The 16,499-nt window shown below is 44.6% G+C and overlaps 1 protein-coding gene across 3 annotated transcripts in view; it reads right to left on the bottom strand.

The window, feature by feature from the left end:
- EFL1 (elongation factor like GTPase 1) overlaps positions 1 to 16,499 on the bottom strand; it is a 475,933-nt gene that overhangs the window by 314,930 nt on the left and 144,504 nt on the right. For all 3 annotated transcript variants that reach the window (XM_073568560.1, XM_073568562.1, XM_073568561.1), the window contains exons 13-14: positions 11,965 to 12,107; positions 3,473 to 3,651 (exon numbers count right to left, since the gene is read on the bottom strand). In XM_073568560.1, coding sequence (XP_073424661.1) covers positions 3,473 to 3,651; positions 11,965 to 12,107 — 322 coding nt within the window. The remainder of the gene's footprint in view (positions 1 to 3,472; positions 3,652 to 11,964; positions 12,108 to 16,499) is intronic.

The raw sequence follows: 16,499 nt of genomic DNA, 5'->3' as shown, positions 1-16,499 counted from the left end.
GCTAGTCATTAAAGACAGCTTGGGCAACCTCTCCACTGATCTCTATAGAAAACCAACGGACCGCAATAGTTTGCTCCATTACGAGAGCTTCCACCCGACAAAAATGAAAAATGCTATTCCCAAATCCCAATTGAAAAGAGTTCAGAGGATAGTTTCTGATACAGAGGTACAAAAAATACGCATGCATGAAATGCGCACCAAATTTTTGGAGAGGGGTTATCCACCAAATACATTGAACAATTTTGATCCATTCTCCCCTCCCAAACCCAAGATAACCAACCGGATTACATTTATACATGACTACCATCCCCTAGCCTATCGGATACATTCTAACATCAGACGCCACTGGCACCTTCTCACAACAGCCTATCCCAATATAGAGGCCTTCAAAGAACCTTTCCTCCCTTGTTTTAGGAGACCCCGCAACATTCGTGACATTTTAATCAAAGCAGATATAGGCTCTCCTCGTCCCTCTAGACAACAACGCTTTCTCAAAAATCCCAAATCTGGTAACTTCCCTTGCCTTCAGTGCACGCAGTGCAATAATATTCAGAAAGGAAATACCTTCCATCACCCTCACACAGGCAGAAAATACGACATCAGAGAATATTTCACCTGTGATAGTTCTTTTGTGATATACATCATCAAATGCCCTTGTGGCTTATTATATGTGGGGGAAACCACCCAACACATAAGGGATCGGATATCTAAACATAAATCGACCATCAGGTGCAAAAACATGCTCCTTCCGGTTCCCTATCACTTTATCACTGCTGGCCACACTATTGCACAACTTAAGTTCCAAGTTATAGAACAAATTAATCCGTCACGCAGGGGCGGCAACCGGATCAACATATTAAAAAGAAGAGAGGCTTACTGGATCCATAAGCTTAATACCCTGGCGCCGAAGGGGTTGAACAAGGACTGTGATATACAATCTTTCCTTCCATCATAGTTATGATACCAATATTGTGTTATGAAATAATATGATTTCACATGTTCACCTTGTTTAAAGATATAATGTATTTTATATTTTAATTTGCATACCGCATACTAATCTGCTCCTATCTCTATTTCAGAACCAACAATTATGAATGTATTTGAAATCACCGTCACCCAAGCACTGAACCTTTTCTACCCTATTCCTTGGCACTTCCTATATCTACGTTGCAGCGGTCACCATGGTAACCTAGTCACTACTCTGCACCTTCTCTCAATCCATCCCATTCATCAGCATTTCAACACATAGACAGGCGTTTCTCTTCCACGCCCCCTCCCTGTCATATTCTAGTGCCTGGAGCGCACGATGATGTGAGTGAAGCGCACGCCGGCTCACTTCCGGTTGTGCACTTCCGGTTGGCGCACTTCTCATTCAGCCTCATTATTTTCAGGGATATAAACCCTGACGACTCTCAATTATGTAGCGCTATTGATTAGCGGCGGATACCGCGTCCACTTGCTATATTCACATAACGGTAAGCCACTTTGCACATCTTTTCGTTTTTACTTACATCAATTTTTTGATATGTAACTCTTATTCAGTGGCTCACCATATTCTCTCCTGCAGAGACGGCCCTCTGTGCCTCCTCATATATCGGTATGTAATCTAGGTTCTATACACTTTTTCCACACAGTGCACTTTGAGTCCTACAACAATACCTTTTCTCTATAGGATTTCTAGTTCTATGCCCAGCTTAATTTGAGCTCACAGTACAACCTTACGGTATGTGTCACTCTTTTTACTCAGCAGATCTTGGTTTTCATCATTATTCCCTGTGACTGTACACATATGTGCATTAATGTTTTTGATGTCTCTGCATATGACCATGTTTGACTTTGATTCAGTTACCCAGTTTCTTTGTATATACTTTATTTGTATTCATGTTTACTTTATTTTTGTATTTATTTTACGTTTCCTGCCCACAGTACACTGATGAAGGTCATAGACCGAAACGTCTGTATGTATGTACTGTATTTTATTAAACAAATCACGTTTCTGCATTAGAATTCACAAGTGTGTGCCAAGTTTTTGTATACAACAGAAATGGACCTAGGCAGTGTGTGAATTAGCCCAGTTTGTTTTTTATTAACATACGGAAACCTCAAAACTCCTTTAACTAAGATTGAGAAAAAGATTAAAAATTACAGTATATACTCATGTATAATTCGTGTATAAGCCGAGTTTTGTCCCCCCTCGGCTTATACAGGATTCATTCTCCCAGAAGCCAGCGGGTAAGGGGGGGACGGCGGGTCCCAGGAGGCAGGAGCCGGTGGCTGCCATTGTAACTGTGCCTGCCGCTAAAGAGAAATGAATATTCACTGCACTGGTAATGAATATTCATTTCTCTTATAACGCACGCGTAGTTACAGCCGCCGACTTCCAGCAGCTGTAAAAAAAAAAAAAAAAAAAACCCTCCTACTTACCTTCCCTGCGTGCCCTCGCAGCATCTTGTTTTGGTGCCAGCAGCTCCTGCGGCTGGGCGATCACGTGTCCTGGCTGAGTGGGGGGAGGTGAATATTTGTTACCTTAATGAGTGGGGACATGTGATCACTCGGCAGCTGGAGCTGCTGGAAGCCGGAACAACACAAGATGCTGTGAGGGCGCGCACGGAAAGTAAGTAGGGTTTTTTTCTTTTTGTTTTTTAATGCAGACAAGGACGGAGATAATGAGTCATGCATAAAAGGATGGGGATAAGGAGCCATGCAAACCAAGACAGGGTTGAGGAGCCATGAATACAAGGACAGGGATGAGGACCCATGCATACGAGAATAGGGATTAGTGGACAATGCATACCAGGCTTATACTCTAGTCAATACTTTTTCCCAGTTTTTCGTGGCAAAATTAGGTATCTTGACTTATACTCGGGTAGGTTTATACTCGAGTATATACGGTATTGAAAAAAAAAGGTTGAATTTCTCTAAGTCGCTCTTCATATATTACTATTACTACACCTGTATGAGCCATGAAATGAAGATCTAGTGGAAGGGATTCAGTGACCCGAGTTCTCCTTCACCCCTGCTATTCTGTGAATGTTACGCATTTACCTCTCTACTCAGTCACTGCTTTATTATCCTATAGCTAGACCTTTATAGCCTAGCCTTTATTGACTAAGGAAGGGGAACCATTACTAATAGCAACAGTTCAGAGCAGACCAGGCTTGTCTTATCAGAAAATCATGAGACACAGACATTTAGTAAAATATACTGTAGATGGCCATATCTATAGCAATAAAACAAACACTGGAAGACCATGTGTCTGAGATCATGCCGGACAGTGGTGCTCCAGGGAGACTTGGTGGCTGGAATAAGTCACCTCACCAATAAAGCTTCCTTTACTGCTACTGGCGTTCCGGTGGTTAGAAACATAAGAAGAAAGAACATAAAGGCGAAGAACGCGCTTTACTTAAGAAGAAAGGTTCCCATTTAATGAAGACACAATTGTAAAATGTTGGAGATCAAAAGAAAATGTTACCTTAGGCAGCGCTTCTACAGGATCATATTTCGGTCCCAAAACAAATATCCTTTGCCCTCTACGCACCACTCCACTAAAGACTCGAGCAAATGCAATAAAATAACTTTTGTTCTCGCCTTCTTGTTTGTCTGACTTTTGCACCATGTTCTCCCTTTCGCTGGACATAGATAGTGTATCACCTGTAATATTAAAGAAAAGCAGAAAACGATTCCGTTACAATAAAATTCAGGAAATAGTGGATCTCTCTGAAAATCATGTTGGCTGAGACTTCATTATGCACCTACCATACAATGGGCACAATATAATTAAGGGTACATTCACACCCATCTTCTGTGTAAATTTGGTGCATTTTGCCATAAAAACTCCCAATAAATGCAAAAAATGTATACGAGGGTCGCCATTCACCCAACAGTGGTGATGATCATTTTTGGTATACCTGATGTTTTCTGTACTAAACTGTTGACTGCATTGTTTTACACAAAGGCATAAAGAACGCATGACAATTATTTTTTTTATTGTTAATATATGAGCCAATGGGCAATGTGAGCCTCTGGCATTCATTGGTGAATCCTCAGGGCTGTGGTGCAGTGACCGCTGTGACAGCTAGGGGGTGCTGTATGAGTCATGCACTACATTATTGTAATGGAGAAAGGATGGTAAATGATCGTTATGTATCACAAGGTGGATGGCCTTGTGATGGAAGCTGGAACCGCTATTAATCAGCAGATATTCTGCTGAGTGTTTGTTACTCTGCATTAGGGAGAGCTTCCAGGTGGCTGGTGAGATGGGTGGGACCAGTCACATACAAACCCACCCAGGGGAGTGAGTCTGAAGTAAAGCCTATGTGTGTGGTTGTGAAAGACCTGCAATGATGCTGTGGGCGTGGCTACGGATCATATAAGGTGACCAGGGTAGGTCACATGAGTGAATGCCTGGATCTGATTGGTCTGTGTGGAAGGTCCCGGAAGGCTGACGTGCTAGGTGGTGTGCTACCTTCCTGAAGCGCACATGTGGACTCCGCTTACCGTGTGTGGCCTGTGTGTAATAGCCTGTGAGTACTGGACAGTCCCCAGGAGGGAAAGGACGTCAGGACTGAGAAGCAGCTAAGAGGTAACCCGGACAAGGGGAATTAACTAAAACTGTAAAGCCTGGTTGCTGGAAAAAGCGCAGCTTGTGTGACCACAGGGCTAAGAGAGCAGAGCTCTACATTGAATCTTCATTTGGTCTTATGTAAGACTGTTGCTGCTATATGGTATATGCTGCACAATAAACCAGATGGACTGATTTATGTGAACAACCCGTGCCGGACGTGATTAATCCGCTGCCGAGTGAGTGTCTCCCAACATTAACAATAGGCGCTACCTTACAATTGGTGGAGAATGCTAAGGGCACTGTTGTAGCCTTGCTGCTAGGGGCAACAGACGAGGACTACAAAATTGGTTGCTAGGGGCAACGGTTTCAAGAAGCACATGTTGCAGTGCTGGCAACACTGAGCCAGGGGAGCAAACGGTCGTGAAAACCATGAGTTATGCTGACCGAGGTCAGAGAAAGAGACTGTGGATAATTTGTCGGATACCTCTGAGGAGAAGAGGCGTCCGGGAACCTGTGTGGCCGACACCAGCAGGTAACGGACAGGTGTCCATGTTGTACTGACCGGGGTCAGTGAGAAAGACTGTGGAACTGGTGAGGCCGGTGTGTTGGGAAACCCTGGGAGGAGGGTCGGATCCCTGAATAGCACCTGGTGAGGCCTGTGTGTTGGACGGTCTCAGGAGGAGACGGACATCCTAAATAGCACACAGACAGGCCACGTGTGTTTTTTGTTGTTTTTTTTTCTCCCTCTCAAGTCAGCTTGCGGTGGCTCAGTGGGGTCATAAAGGTGACAAGCGGCTTGCTGTAACTCGGCGGGGTTACGAAGGTGACAAGCGGCTGGCTGTAACTCAGCGGGGCTATGAAGGTTGCTGTGGATCGGCGGGTCCACGAATACAGCGCAGCAGGAGCTGCAGTGATGCCAGCAGCTGTTTGTGAGCAGCAGCCGGAGGTGCCAGTGGTTTGCGGCTACAGCAGGAGCTGTGGCAGTGCCAGCAGGAGCTGGTGTGGTATCGTAAGAGGACATCAGAGTATTCGTCTTCTTAAAGGGCCAGTACAAGCCCAAAAGACAAACGGTACCGTGTGAACTCTGGTCTAAGAAGGCCTGTAGAGGGGACATGGGGAAATCTCGAAAGAGGGCGGTGGCCCAAATCGGGGTGGTGACCTAAAAAGGGGTGGAGTCCCAGAGGGAGGCGGTGACCCAAAATCAGGGTGGTAAGCCAAAAAGGGGTGGAGTCCCAGGGGGAGGCAAAGTCCAATAAGAGGATAGTGGTCCAAAAAGGGGCGGAGTTTTCAAAAGGGGAAGCACTGGTTACCTCAGTGGACATGTCTGGGGAACAGCAGTGTTTGTGTATGACTATTTCTGAGTGCGGCACATTCTTTCCAGATGACGACGGGCCACAGGTGTGTATCGTGATGCTACACCGTGAAATGGTCTCTAGACGGCTGGACTCAAAGAGTCAGGTGTCTCCGACAGAAACTCCTCTCGTTTTCTGTCTGACCGAGAAAAAGGTCAAGGTTCGCTGCCACCATGGGGTCACTGTGGAATATACTGTGGACAAAGTAATGATTGAGGGGTCCAAAAGGGTTGCATGCCAAGGTGGCAGTATACCTCCAATCTTAGTGTATCCCTTTGAGAGGGGCCGGGACTTTGTCTTGCTTGAGGATGCAGGGGAAGTTGATGAAGTATGGGGTGGCTCAAAGGAGGAGGTAGCATCACCTAAGGTCGATAGTCCAGAGCTCCGGGTGACCGAGAGAAAGTGTGGGTCTGACCAACTCGGGGATTTGGCTGGGGTGACCAAACATGTGACCATGGAAAACGGGTCCGACACCTGTGTGAATGGGGGCTTGCTGTTCTTGGATGACAGGGTGAGTGGTGACTCCGATTTGACCGCTATCACCCGACCGTTAGAAGGTCAAGTTAACAACTTGACCCAGGTAAAAGCGCACCTACGAGACTTGGAGTAAGGGCGCAAAGACATGTGTCAACAGCTGGCGAAGGAATGTCTAAAGGTGGCGAGTATGGAAGTTGCCAACTCCGAGCAGATGGAGCGGCTGCGCCACCTAGAGTCCGAGCTCTCGGCAGTCAAGGCCCTGACACAAACGGCCGAGCACAGAATGGAGGAGCTCGCGAAAGAAGTCTTGGAGCTCAGAGGTCACCTGTCAACGTGGCAAAGCGTGAACAACAGCCTAAGGAAAGATGTGGAAGTGCTCAAAGAAACTGTAAGAGGTCTTCTGCGGGAGAAGTTGGACGCAGACTTACAGCGGCCGGGCCCGAGTGATGACAAGAAGGAACTGCCAGTACCCATCTTGGCAAGGGGTCTCAAAGAGGTAAAATCTCCTGAAGACTTGGAGCGGAAAGCTGAACAAGATATTCCCCGGTCGGGACAACGGTATTGAGGGAAGTGTCCGTGGTAAACCCAGAGCCTTCTGTCCAGGAAGAGAGCAAGTCCACGACCTTCAAGTGCGTGATTGACGTACCCGAAGACGTGCAAGAAGCCCGATGAAGGTGTGCATGAGGCTTTTTAAAAGGCAGTCAAAGCGTGTAAGGTGCACTGGGCACCTGAGACTCGGCAGTTGGTGGAACTATCAGCCAGAGAAGACACAGCAAAGCGGGAAGCTGTCCTGACAGATATGCATCTGCAATGTCTCCACGCTAAACAGGTGTTCAGGCGGAGTAATGAGAAAGCTGCTCATCGTCTAGAGCTTGCGAGGGAAGCTAAGAATCGGCTGGGCTTAGGGGAAGACGTAATTCCGGTACCCAAATATCTGGTGGGGAGAGTCGTTGGAAAGCTCGCGAAGGTAATGCAAAACCTTGTGGATATCTCTGGTGTGGCGAGGGTGAGGATCCCTCCTGATGGTGAAGTCCAGGTATCTGGTGAAGAGGGCATGATCCCCATCATTGTGGTTGGCTCCATGGAAAACCTGAGGAACTTCCGGATGCTCTTGGAATACCGAGTAATGTACCTGCAGGAGATAGAGCAGTTGAGACTGGACCGACTGCAGATTAATAAAGAGGTGCGGAACATCAGGTGGCGGCCGCGTACAACCCAAGGTATAAGGACCGGAAGGTACCCTCCAATTAATGAGATGGCAGGTCGCCAAAGACCTTCAGCAAAACGTGAATGTCGCAAATCTACAAGTGGTAGTTCCTCTCACAGTATGAAATTGAGAGCCCTTATCTCCAGTGAGACACTAAATGGGTCAGACTCAGGCCAGACAGTTGACGCGACTGTAAGTAGGACTTCTGACTGTACCCACCGGGAGAGCCGGCCAGTGAGAGAAAAGTCGGGTGATGGAGCGCACTGTAGAAAGATGGAGACTAAAGGGTGTCTGGTCACGCAGACGGACTTTGACTGGAAGGCCAAAGCCCAAGGCCGATATATTGACCGCTGGGGCGGGGAAGGCCTAAAGTAAATATGATGCCGTATGATGCCCAAAACAGACAGACGGTCCTCATGACTTGTAGGGCAACGTGACATGGGATCCCAGTCTCGAGACCCCTGGGTGATCTCAAGTGTTCAACCCCACAAGTTTGAACAGAGGGGAGAGGTATGTGGTGCAGTGGCCGCTGTGACAGCTAGGGGGCGCTGTATGGGTCATGCACTCAGGCATATCCATTATTGTAATGGAGAAAGGATGGTAAATGACCGATATGTATAACAAGGTGGGTGGCCTTGTTTATGGAAGCTGGAACAGCTATTAATCAGAAGATATTCTGCTGAGGGTTTGTTACTCTGTATTAGGGAGAGCTTCCAGGTGACTGGTGAGATGGGTGGCACCAGTCGCCTACAAACCCACCCAGGGGCGTGTGTCTGAAGTAAAGCCTATGTGTGTGGTTGTAGGACCTGCAATGAGGTCATAGCCATATGATGCTATGGGCGTGGCTACGGACCATATAAGGTGACCAGGGTAGGTCATGAGTGAATGCCTGGATCTGATTGGTCCGTGTGGAAGGTCCCGGAAGGCCGACGTGCTAGAAGGTGTGCTACCTTTCTGAAGCGCACATGTGGACGCCGCTGACCGTGTGTGGCCTGTGTGTAATAGCCTGTGAGTACTGGACAGTCCCCAGGAGGGAAGGGACGTCAGGATTGAGAAGCAGCTAAGAGGTAACCCGGACAGGGGGAATTAACTAAAACTGTAAATACTGGTTGCTGGACAAAGCGCAGCTTGTGTGATCACAGGGCTAAGAGAGCGGAGCTCTACATTGAATCTTCATTTGGTCTGTTGTAAGACTGTTGCTGCTATATGGTTTATACTGCACAATAGACCAGATGGACTGATTTATGTGAACAACCCGTGCTTGACGTGATTAATCCGCTGCCGAGTGTCTCCCAAAATGAACAATAGGCGCTACCTTACAGGGCGTATACTGAGATGGCAGTGTGGATACAAAATAATATCAGCCAAATCAACCAATGCCCCGATAAGTAGGGCGGTAGCCCAACTGTCAATGTCTGCTGTAGGGGAGCACGCAGATTGAGATGGACATATTTTTCACTGGCTCTAATTTGTGTTAAGTATTGTGATCACTTGTATACCCCACAAAAAAACCTGCTCTGTTTGTCTGTCATTTAGTTGTCTACGGGAGTGCCCAATTTTTACATTTGCTGGGTTATGCACCCTAAATTCATCTTGACTGAGCATGCTCAAACACTGACATTTTTTTCACACCATAGAAATTTCTACTGAGTGTGCTCAAACTCAGATGTTTCGCTCTTTGACAGGATTATGCGGCAACCATTAATGCACATGTCGCGTTTTTGCTAAATTTTTAATGCAAATTAAAAGCTGCTTTTTACAGTAAAAGCAAAAGCTATCAGATTTCAGAAATCTTCTGCACATGCCTTGACTGAATAGGAAAACTACTACTTTTTTTTTTAAATCTGCAGCATGTCATTTCTTTCAGTGTTTTTTCAACCATAGAAATCAATTGTTATGTGCAATAAAGCAGCAAATACACTATCAATTTTTGCAGCATTTTTTGGTGAAAAAAAAACAAAGGCACGGCAAGATGTGATATCTTTATGATTTTTCCAAGCTTAAGCCAGGTCTTGATATCCTAATATGAGCCTGGCAGCTAGGATTAGGTTAGTCCTGTTTAACCAAATTAGTGATATGGGTTAAAGTAAATAATGCCAGACCAATTCAATGCCCTACCAATGTGGAAAAGTGAACAATGTCAGACCAATTCAATGCCCTACACCCTGGGAAAGTAAACAATGCCAGACCAATTCAATGCCCTACCAATGTGGGTAAGTAAACAATGTCAGACCAATTCAATGCCCTACACCTTGGGAAAGTAAACAATGCCAGACCAATTCAATGCCCTACAACTTGGGAAAGTAAACAAAGCCAGACCAATTCAATGCCCTACCAATGTGGGAAAGTAAACAATGTCAGACCAATTCAATGCCCTACAACTTGGGAAAGTAAACAAAGCCAGACCAATTCAATGCCCTACCAATGTGGGAAAGTAAACAATGTCAGACCAATTCAATGCCCTACAACTTGGGAAAGTTAACAATGCCAGACCAATTCAATGCCCTACAACTTGGGAAAGTAAACAAAGCCAGACCAATTCAATGCCCTACAACTTGGGAAAGTAAACAATGCCCCAATATGTGAAAATAAACAATGTAATGACTACTAATTGCAGGGTAAGGCAATAGAAGGACAAAACATCCCAACAGAGATGATGACGTCTCGTCTACCATTGTTATAATTTAAAATGGCCACAAAATTTACAGTTGTAGGCAAAATGCTCTACAGCTCAAATTCTCACCAGATCAGTTCCTGTGAACCTCCACCTATGGGTGTTCTGATTCTACAGCTCTCACCATGCCTTGAATAAGGCTGTCATTCTCTCCATGTTCCGTAAGAATGGAGTACAAGAATACTTTGAAGCTGTCACCTCCAGCATAAGGGTAACCAAATGCATTTACTGCTCACCATTTAAAACTAATTAACCTATGTGATAACCTTAGAGGGAATCTGCCACTCCCAAAATTTCAATTGAATTATCTATACATTCCTATAGGGGACTTAACCACTATAAAAACCATATTTATACTGTAAATGTTACTACTGTTATATTATATAAAAACAGTTTTATAACATAAATAAAGGAGGGTTCTTTGGTGCATTATTGGTGTGGCCAAGGGCTCAGTGCTCTGATTTTCCCATTTATATACCATTGTCAACACCTCACCTTATGATGATTGACAATGCTCGCTTTGGAATGTTACCTGATCTAAATCCGCAGAGCACACGCAGTGTCAGTTTGTGCAGGTGCGGTCTCATCCTTCTCCTGAATGTAGCAGCAGCTCGCTGCACAAATGATCACTAAACAGTGGCCAGTGAATGCTAACAGGAGGAGATGAGAATGCGCACAGTGTCTGTGTGTGAATGTTCTCATCTCCCTCTCCCCCTGTGAGTATTGGCTGCCTGCTGCTGTGTGATCCTGTGTGCAGCAAGCGGCCGCTGCACACAGGAGCGGGATGAGAACACATCTGCACACACGGGCAGCACTGTGGCCGCTTTCGGCTCCCGCAGTATCAGTGCATGCAGAGCTGGGCATTTAGATCAGCACTCCAAAGGGGCACAGCCAATCATCATAAGGGAAGAAGCAAAGGATATTAACTAGAGGGAGTAACAAGTAAGATATTTATAGGGGCCAAGTCTTCTACGTGAATGTCTAAAGTTTTAGTACCATATGAATTTTATGGGCGACAGTCTCTTTAACTTACCACTAATTCTGAAAAACATGGAAACGCATTTAATATCACATGTAGCTTTTCCTAAGAATCATTTAACATGACTACATTATTTGAAGCAATGCCCCTCTTCAGTAAATGAATATAACCTAAAAGCCGTGTGCAGCTCATTTCCTCCTGAAGGTGACTGACGTGACAATTGAACGGTATATGCAATGAGTAGGATCCAATGAACGAACAATTTTGCATGAAAAATGAGAAAAACATCAAACGCATAAATGGGGCATCTATATAACTAATCCGGTCTACATCGGTGGCTGCACAGGAAATGGAATAAAATCGTCACGCCATCAGTAACTTTTTTACTGAGCTGTTGTGTTTAGGACTCCGCGGTCCTTCGATCAGTAAAGCAGCTAAGATTGACAGGCGGATGTAAAGAAGTTGGTAGGAGCGGGCCATAAATAAGCTGATCGCTAACCACGTCCACCTCGCACCACCTAAATGGCTAATTTGTTGGTAATTATGTTGTCTGCAGACTGGTGTCAATGACTGTTAGCAACTTGTGTGGCTTGTAATGATGTGTAATTGCTGCCTGTATGGTAGGAACATTCAGGGATCAGAAAATTACACTGAAATCACTTAAGACTCTAGCAGAGAAAAGTGACTAAAGTGGGAAGGACAGACACTTGCCTCTGGTGCTCTCACTGTTTACAGGCACTTGGCATTCGCTGCTGGAGGGAGCCGGCTCTGCGCACTGATTGATTGCCATCTTTTCAGCGTGCTTCTGCCTTGCGAGTTCCCGTCTCCGTGCAATTTCATCCTGAGTTAATGGCCTGCAAGGAGGGAAGGGATTTGCATGAGAGATATACTGTAGGTAACCACAACGGAGAAGCACAGGAGCTTTATATCTGAGCTGACAGAAGCATTAGGAAAACCTAACATGACGAATGCTTCACGGAATACGTGTAAAGGGCAGAGCAGCGCCCGTATACAGTACTACATCATCATGAAATCCTACCTCTAGGATGCCTCCTGAACAGAGTCTATATTTTTAATAAATTTAAAGGGAAACTGTCACTAACTGATTGCCATTTAATCTGAGAGCAACTTAATGTAGAAACAGAGACCAGCATTCCAGTGATGTGTCACTTACTGGGCTGCTTGATGTAGATTTCATAAAATCACTTTTAATCGGCAGTAGATCATCATTAGAGGACTAGTAAATCTGCTGTCATGAAGTCCTCCAGATTCATGAGCTCTGTATAACCATGCCCCCTCCAATGATTGGCAGCTTTGTGCCTATGCACAGTGCACACAGAAAGCAGCCAATTAGTGATGAGCGAACATGCTCGGATAAGGTGTTATCCGAGCGAGCTCGTATGATAACCAAGTGTCTTCGGTGTGCTCTGACAATATGTTCAAGCCCCTGCATGGCTTGCGTTTGTTCGACAGCCACAACACATGCAGGGGATGCCTGTTTATTAGCCAATCCCTGCATGTGTTGCAGCTGTCGAAAAAACACGAGTCACGCAACTGCAGGGACTGAAAGATATTTTTCAAGACACTCGGTTATCATCCGAGCATGCACACTCATCACTAATCAGTGGTGGGGTTATACAGAAATCAACATTCAGAGAAATGTTTGGCAAATCTGCAGCAGGCAAAGCGAATTTCTCAAAACTAATAGAAGCAACCGAGTAAGTGATACATTACTGGAATCAGGGTCTCAGATGGAGTAGCAAGAAGTTGATGACAGATTCCCCTTAGAATACTGCAGTCTATCAAAACAATGTAAACATTGGTTTTCATGGTCACCAAGAGCTGTGCTTCCATTTAATATGGAATTTAATATGGAATATAAATCTGCCCTGATCCTGTGATGGACACTTATGTGAACAGGGAAGCCCGGTTGTCAGAGCTCAGCTTAGACGTTAAATATATCGGGAAATGCTTCAATGGAAGGCAGGCAGTATGTAAGTTTACATTACACCTTGGCAGGAAATAGCCAACTTGTCATGCAATACCATTGAAAAGCTCTACCAGTGTATACCTGCCCAACAGAGGCCAAACGGTCACCTCCATCAAGCACATGGAGCCCAACAAATACACTTGGAATATTCAGCAAGGCTGGTTGAACCATTAGCATTATAAGGGTAGGTGCACACGTTGCGGATTACCCTGAGGATTTTTCCGCGTGGATTTCACTAAATCCGCAGGTAAAATGACCTGCGCTTTACCTGCGGATTTCCCCCGCATTTTGACACCTGCGGATTCCTATAATGGAGAAGGTGTCAAAACGCTGTGGATCCGCACAAAAGAATTGACATGCTGCGGATTTAAATCCGCAGAAAATCCACGAGGAAAAATCTGCAGTATGTGCACAGCGTTTTTCATTTCTGATAAACTTTAACCCCTTAACCCCCAAGGGTGGTTTGCACGTTCATGACCGGGTCAATTTTTACAATCTGACCACTGTCCCTTTATGAGGTAATAACTCTGAAACGCTTGATTCTGACATTGTTTTCTTGTGACATATTGTACTTCTTGTTCGTGGTAAAATTTCATTCATATAACTTGCGTTTATTAGTGGGAAAAAAACGGAAATTTGGCGAAAATTTCACAATTTTCCAACTTTGAATTTTTATGCCCTTAAATCACAGAGATATGGCAAACAAAAAACTTGATAACTAACATTTCCCACATGTTTACTTTACATCAGCACAATTTTGGAACCCAAATTTTTTTTTTGTTCGGAAGTTATAAGGGTTAAAAGTTGACCAGCGATTTCTCATTTTTGCAACACCATTTTATTTTTAGGGACCACATCACATTTGAAGTCACTTTGAGGGGTCTATATGATAGAAAATACCCAAAAGTGAAACCATTCTAAAAACTGCACCCCTCAAGGTGCTCAAAACCATATTCAAGAAGTTTATTAACCCTTCAGGTGCTTCACAGGAATTTTTTGAATGTTTAAAAAAAAAATGAACATTTAACTTTTTTTCCACAAAAAAATTACTTCAGGTCCAATTTTTTTTTATTTTTACCAAGGGTAACAAGAGAAATTGGACTGCAAAAGTTATTGTGCAATTTGTCCTGAGTACGCTGATACCTGATATGTGGTGGGGAACCACTGTTTCGGCACATGGCAGAGCTCAGAATGGAAGGAGCGCCGTTTGACTTTTTCAATGCAAAATTGGTTGGAATACAGATCGGATGCCATGTCACGTTTGGAGAGCCCCTGATATACCTAAACAGTGGAAACCCCCAACAAGTGACCCCATTTTGGAAACTAGACCCCCCAAGGAACTTATCTAGATATGTGGTGAGAACTTTGAACCCGCAAGGGCTTCACAGAAGTTTATAACGTACAGCCATATAATTAAAAAATCATATTTCTTCCACAAAAATTATCTTTTCACCCCCAATTTTTATTTTCCCAAGGGTAACAGGACCCTAAAAGTTATTGTGCAATTTGTCCCGAGTACGCTGATACCCCATATGTGGGTGTAAACGACTATTTGGGCGCATGGCAGAGCTCGGAAGGGGAGCAGCGCCATTTGACTTTTTTGGCTGGAATGGAGATCGGACACCATGTCGCGTTTGGAAAGCACCTGATGTGCCAAAACAGTGGAAACCCCCCACAAATGACACCATTTTGGAAACTAGACCCCCCAAGGAACTCATCTAGATGTGTAGTGAGCACTTTCAACCCCCAAGGGCTTCACAGAATTTTTTAAGCCCGGGTGTGAAAATAAAAACTTATTTTTTTCCACAAACATGATCTTTTAGTCCCCAATTTTTTTATTTTCCCAAGGGTAACAGGAGAAAATGGACGCCAAAAGTTGTTGTCCAATTTGTCCTGAGTACGCTGATACCACATATGTGGGAGAAAACTACTGTATGGGCACACGTCGGGGCTCGGAAGGGAAGTAGTGACGTTTTGGAATGCAGACTTTGATGGAATGGTCTGCGGGTGTCATGCTGCCTTTGGAGAGCCCCTGATGTACCTAAACAGTGGAAACCCCCCACAAGTGACCCCATTTTGAAAACTATACCCCCCAAGGAACTCATCTAGATATGTGATGAGCACTTTGAACCCCCCAGTGCTTCACAGAAGTTTATAACACCCGGGCGTGAAAATAAAAAAAATCATTTTTTTTCCACAAAAATGATATTTTTGCCCCCAATTTTTTATTTTCCTAAGGGTAACAGGAGAAATTGGACCCCAAAAGTTGTTTTGCAATTTGTCCTGAGTAGACTGATACCCCATATGTGGGGGTAAAACACTGTTTGGGCGCATGGCAGAGCTTGGAAGGGAAGGAGCACCATTTGACTTTTTCAACGCAGAATTGGCTGGAATTGAGATCAGACGCCATGTTGCGTTTGGAGAGCACCTGATGTGCCCAAACAGTGGAAACCCCCCAATTCTAACTCCAACCCTAACAACAACACACCCCTAACCCTAATGGGAAAATGGAAATAAATACATTTTTTTTATTTTATTATTTTTCCCTAACTAAGGGGGTGATAAAGGGGGGTTTGATTTGCTATTTATGGTGGGTTTTTATGTTTGGCAGCTGTCATACGCTAAAAGACGCTTTTTATTGTAAAAATAGTTTATGCATCACCACATTTTGAGAGCTATAATTTTTCCATATTTTGACCCACCGAGTCATGTGAGGTCTTATTTTTTGCGGGACGAGTTGATGGTTTTATTGGTACTATTTTCGGGCACGTGACTTTTTTTGATCGCTTTTTATTCCGCAGAGTGAACAAAAATCGTAGTTACTTACCGATAACGGTATTTCTCTGATCCCATGACGGGACCACGGAGAGAGAGGAATCCGCCCACAGGGACAGGAAACCTACAGATGAAAAAGGCGATATCTCTCTCCCACATCAGTTGGTTTACAGAGAATTACACAGAACTTTCAGCTGCAGCTCTAATGGTTATAAAAATCCAAAATTAATCAAATTAAGCTTAATAGAGGCATCGTGTGGCTAAGTACTAAAAGCTAACTAACTCACTCTAATGTGCACCCCTGTGTGTGTGAAAGGGAGGGGATGTACGGGTGCCGTCATGTGATCAGAGAAATACAGTTATCGGTAAGTAACTACGATTTTCTCTTTCCCCTATGACGGCACCACAGAGAGAATTACAAAGATTGTACATTTAGGGAGGGACCACCGCCTCCAGAACCCTTTTCCCAAAGGTGAGAGCT

The sequence above is a fragment of the Dendrobates tinctorius genome, unplaced genomic scaffold, assembly GCF_039654945.1.
Source record: "Dendrobates tinctorius isolate UK_male_01 unplaced genomic scaffold, ASM3965494v1 ptg000022l, whole genome shotgun sequence".
Classification (NCBI taxonomy): domain Eukaryota; kingdom Metazoa; phylum Chordata; class Amphibia; order Anura; family Dendrobatidae; genus Dendrobates; species Dendrobates tinctorius.
The sequence above is the reverse complement of the archived record's forward strand: the minus strand, read 5'-3'. Positions and strand labels throughout refer to the sequence as shown.